The 624-nt window shown below is 63.0% G+C and overlaps 1 protein-coding gene across 1 annotated transcript; it reads left to right on the forward strand.

Moving 5' to 3' along the window:
* Positions 1 to 152: 152 nt before the first annotated feature.
* On the forward strand, positions 153 to 614 carry LOC102767634 (immunoglobulin omega chain-like; the record flags this gene model as incomplete). The annotated part of the gene is made up of 2 exons (XM_006773837.1): positions 153 to 198; positions 300 to 614. Coding segments are annotated over exons 1-2 (361 nt in total), but the record flags the coding sequence as incomplete, so codon positions are not given.
* Between the last annotated feature and the right edge of the window lie 10 nt (positions 615 to 624).

Here is a 624-nt window from a genome sequence, read left to right on the forward strand (position 1 = left end):
GGGAGCCTAGCTCCAGCCCCAGGGCCCAGGGAGGGCTGGGCATCCCTGGAGGGACTCTCATTTGCATGGCAGCCCCTCCCCTGGCAGAGGGGTGGGGAGAAAAGGAGGCCTGGGCAGCCCAGCCCCACTGTGGGCTCAGGGCTGTGAGCACCATGGCCTGGACTCCTCTGCTCCTCGCGCTCCTCCTCTCTCACTCAGGTAGGGACAGGCCTGGGACCCGGCTTCTTCCCTTCCTGCTCAGGCTCCTGGGAAACGTCCCCTGGTCCCTGCCCATCACTGACAAGTGTCTGTGTCTGCAGGGTCTCTCTCCCAGGTTGTGGTGACTCAGCCGCCCTCCCTCTCTGCATCTCCGGGAGCCTCAGCCACACTCACCTGCACCGTGAAACGTGGCGCCAATGTTGGCGTCTATAACATAATCTGGTATCAGCAGAACCTAGGGAGCCGTCCCCGATACCTCCTGAGATATAAATCAGACTCTGACAAGCACCAGGGCTCCGGGGTCCCCAGCCGCTTCTCTGGATCCAAAGACGCCTCGGCCAATGCGGGGCTCCTGACCATCTCGGGGCTGCAGCCTGAGGACGAGGCCGAGTATTACTGCGCTGCAGAACATGGCAGTGGGAGCGA

This window comes from Myotis davidii, unplaced genomic scaffold (assembly GCF_000327345.1).
Source record: "Myotis davidii unplaced genomic scaffold, ASM32734v1 scaffold13727, whole genome shotgun sequence".
Lineage (NCBI taxonomy): Eukaryota > Metazoa > Chordata > Mammalia > Chiroptera > Vespertilionidae > Myotis > Myotis davidii.